This window comes from Anneissia japonica, unplaced genomic scaffold (assembly GCF_011630105.1).
Source record: "Anneissia japonica isolate Jap-2015-1 unplaced genomic scaffold, ASM1163010v1 scaffold132754_len3713_cov172, whole genome shotgun sequence".
Classification (NCBI taxonomy): domain Eukaryota; kingdom Metazoa; phylum Echinodermata; class Crinoidea; order Comatulida; family Comatulidae; genus Anneissia; species Anneissia japonica.
The window spans coordinates 1-3,713 of NW_022753873.1; the positions used below are offsets into that span (position 1 = coordinate 1).

Consider the following 3,713-nt stretch of genomic DNA (forward strand, 5'->3'; position numbering starts at 1 on the left):
ATTATTGAAATGAAGCACTATATAAGTTCAACATAATATTATTATTAATCACAAATGTCAACTGAGGTTTTTAAAAATTATTAAAAAAAATATAGTACATACGTTCCTGTACCCTGGGTTTCTAAGATACTGTCTGGAATCCTACATCTATCTCGTTGATTTGCTTCTAATTCTGTGCCGAGCAGTTTAATTGCTGCCTGGTTGTTGTTCATGATTGCATACGACATCGCATCGTCTTTCACATCTACGCTTCTGTCTAAGAACACTGACGCCACCTTCTTTTTGTCGTTGATCAACTTGCGCAACAACACCATGTCGTTGGTGAGGACAGCACGGATGGCACGCTTGGCATAAGCTGCCTTTGACACTTCAGGCATTTCATTTTCAGCTCTAGATAATAAGAAAATATAAATTGTTCAGAATATATTCATAAAATAGTATCAACTTTTATTTGGCAAAAAACTGTTGTATGCCCATATATAGTCATGATATATATGATGTGATGTCATCATCTGTGGATGTGGTTTGGCGCAGCGGGAACGGTTTGGTTTCCCAACCTCAAGGTTGTGGTTTCAATCCCTCGCTGTGCATCTCACTTGTGTCCTTGGGCAAGACACTTTATCTGCATTGCTTCTCTACACCCAGGAGTTTAAGTGGGCATGTGGTAGGGTTAAATACTAAAATGCGCTGATGTAGCTGCTGCAACGTTATCGAATACTCCCCCAGGGAGTTTGTGTTCCATGGGCGTTTAATCCAGTGACCGGTGTAATGAGAATGTGAAGCGCATAGACAAAATGTGAGGTCTAGCCACAAAATGAGTCTCATAGTTAGAAATTAAAAAATTGAGTTTATATTATATTTGGGTAGATCACATTATAAGCTTTCATTTGGTCTTTGAATGGCTTCCCTACTATAAGTAAATCCAGAGATGTGAGCATTTAAAGTTTAGGTATATATAAGAACCACATTTTGAGAAAATCAGCCTCAAAGATAAACTAACCTGTACAAATAATATGACTACAATTACAGAATATGTGCAGAGAACACTGTTTTGGCAAGAAAATTCACTTACAAAGTATAAAATCATAAAATATAAGTATCAAGTTATTCAAAAACATTAAAATAAAAATGTTGTAAAAATTTTGACTTTGGCCTGTGTTGGTGAATATCTCAATATGATTTCACCAACAATGCGTCTCATTTCGTGGTGAGACCTCACATATGCGCTATTTAATTCTACCATTATTATTATTATTATTATCATGACCATATTTAGGCATGTCAAATTTTGGAAAATAAAAATAATGTGAACAAATATTATTCAAATTTTAATTATGTATGCTATTTGTTATAATGAGTGTTCACACATGTTATCATTTTAATTGGCAAGTGTACGGTACTTGCTATTGGGTATTGAACAAATTTAAAATACAGGAAAAAAATGTAATACCCTCCCTTTCTAAGACACAGTACTAATACCTCATATTCATCACTTTAGATATCACACAGAAATATTTTTTTTTATCACCATGTCTCTGACCACACTATCAAATTTCATGTGACAAATAAATGTGATAATACCATATTTGGGTGTAATAATTATGACATCAACATGCCCATACAGGGGCACATGACACACATTTGTCACATCAAATTTAATAGTGTGGCCAGAACTTAAGGATAAAAAGTGCTTAAAGTACTGTCCACACTTATAAGTTTTATGCGACAAACACCTGGGTATGATTACAGGTATGTCACACAAAATTTGATAGTGTGGACAAGCATTAGAGTAAAGACCATGTAGAACTCACTTGATTTCAAAGCATGGGTCCTTCATCACGATCTCAATCTTCGTGTTTGGTGTCAATAGTTGGTTAGGGTGTTTACGTGGTTGTTTACCCTTCTTTTCTTTCACTTTCTTTTCTACCTTCTTTAACTTCTTCTTCACTGGTTTCTTTGCCTTGGCCTTTGTAGGCTTTGATTTTTTGTTTGTCTCTGTAAGAAGGTAGGAAGATATGATTTTGTAATTATTTGCTACTTAAGGCTCTGTCCAGACTATCAAATTTTATTTGACAAAAACATGTGATATGCCTAAATATAGTTATGTTGACATCACATCATGACCATATATAGGCATATAATGACTATATATGGGAATACAACAGTTATTTGTCAAGGAGAATGTGATAGTCTGGACTGAACTAGAGTGATCATTAGCATCAATGCTTTTATTCATAGAATTAATGTAATTGGTATCTTAATTTCCAAAACATAATATCCACAAGAACAAACATTTTGAATGAATAATACATTCATTATCTGAAAAGGCTTACGTTTTTGAGTTGTCAGTTTCCTCTTGGCCTTGTTCTTGAGTCTGTTTGAGATGAGACTAGCAGACGCCTTTGGCTTGGGTTTCACCGCGGCCCTGGATCCGGCTCGCTTTCGTCCTTTTCCCGCTTTCTTCACAGCAACAACTTTCTTTTTACCTCTTTTAGTTGCTGTTTTCTTTTCCTCTTCTTCCTCCTCCTCATCATCATCTGGTAGTAAATCAGGACTCAATACTATAATGATGAAAAATAATTTTCAATTTATTCATACATTTACAATATTTGATCACAAATAATATGTGTTATTAATATACATTTATATCATGCAATTTGATTAGTGGTTTTATTGAATTATCTTTTTATTATATTTTGTATGAGGAATTTTATTCTTATGTACAATTTTTATACACAATTTTAAAAATTGGCTACAATGTAAATTGTATTGTATTAAACCACTGAATGAATGAATGAGTGACTGACTGAATAAATGAATGCATGAATGAATAAAAAAAAAAGATCTAAACCCCAAAAACATTATATATAATACATACACTAACAAACCTAAAAACTGATGGTTTTATTATTCTACCATTCCTCCTATTCATACTGCAATTTTACCCCACCCCTTCTTCTCTAAAACTGTCATTCTATCCCTCCCCTTCCTCCTAATGCACTGCGATAATTCCTCTCCTGCAATCCAGCTATTAGAACCTCTCACATCTATCAGAGCAATGTCATTCTTCTGCATCCTCTTCATTATTATTCTACTTTTAAAATTCCATCTATCTCACCATCATTTTCATTCAGTTCCCCATTTTCTTTCTTTATCGCAAGTTCAATTATCTTCTCAATACGTTTGATTTCCTTGGCCGAGATACTGTACGAGTCTTTATCTTTCTTTGTGAGTTTCACCTCGGTGAGAACGCTCGCTAGCTCGATGGTGTCGTTGTAGACCAGCATGTAGATGTCAGGGGCTTTCTTCACCTCCAGCCAGCGTACCTTAATAGTCTTTGATGTCGTAAAAACGTTCTGATTGGTTTGACATAAATAGAACGGAGCTGAAAGACAAATGATCTCAATAAAGGGAGGAAATTTTTAATAGTAATCGTAATTGTAGGACACTTGTATAGCGCCTTCCACAATAAAATTGTCTCAAGGCGCTGACAGTATACAGACCCAAAGTCGGATTGAAAAAATAAAAATAAAGATAAAATTTTAAAAATAAAATAACTATAAAATTAAATAAATGAATATAAAATAATAATATATAATAATAAATAATAAAGTATAGCACACTGCTTGTGAAATAGGCTGTCAGCAGCAATAGCATATCTAGGGGCACACCCACCCCCAATCACCCCACCCCCTTGAAAATGTTTGAAGCAA

The 3,713-nt window shown here is 34.2% G+C and overlaps 1 protein-coding gene across 1 annotated transcript; it reads right to left on the reverse strand.

Annotated features, from left to right (window-relative positions):
- Positions 1 to 102: 102 nt before the first annotated feature.
- LOC117122965 lies at positions 103 to 3,385 on the reverse strand (the record flags this gene model as incomplete). The annotated part of the gene is made up of 4 exons (XM_033268749.1): positions 103 to 390; positions 1,812 to 1,995; positions 2,334 to 2,561; positions 3,119 to 3,385. Coding segments are annotated over 4 exons (967 nt in total), but the record flags the coding sequence as incomplete, so codon positions are not given.
- Positions 3,386 to 3,713: the final 328 nt, after the last annotated feature.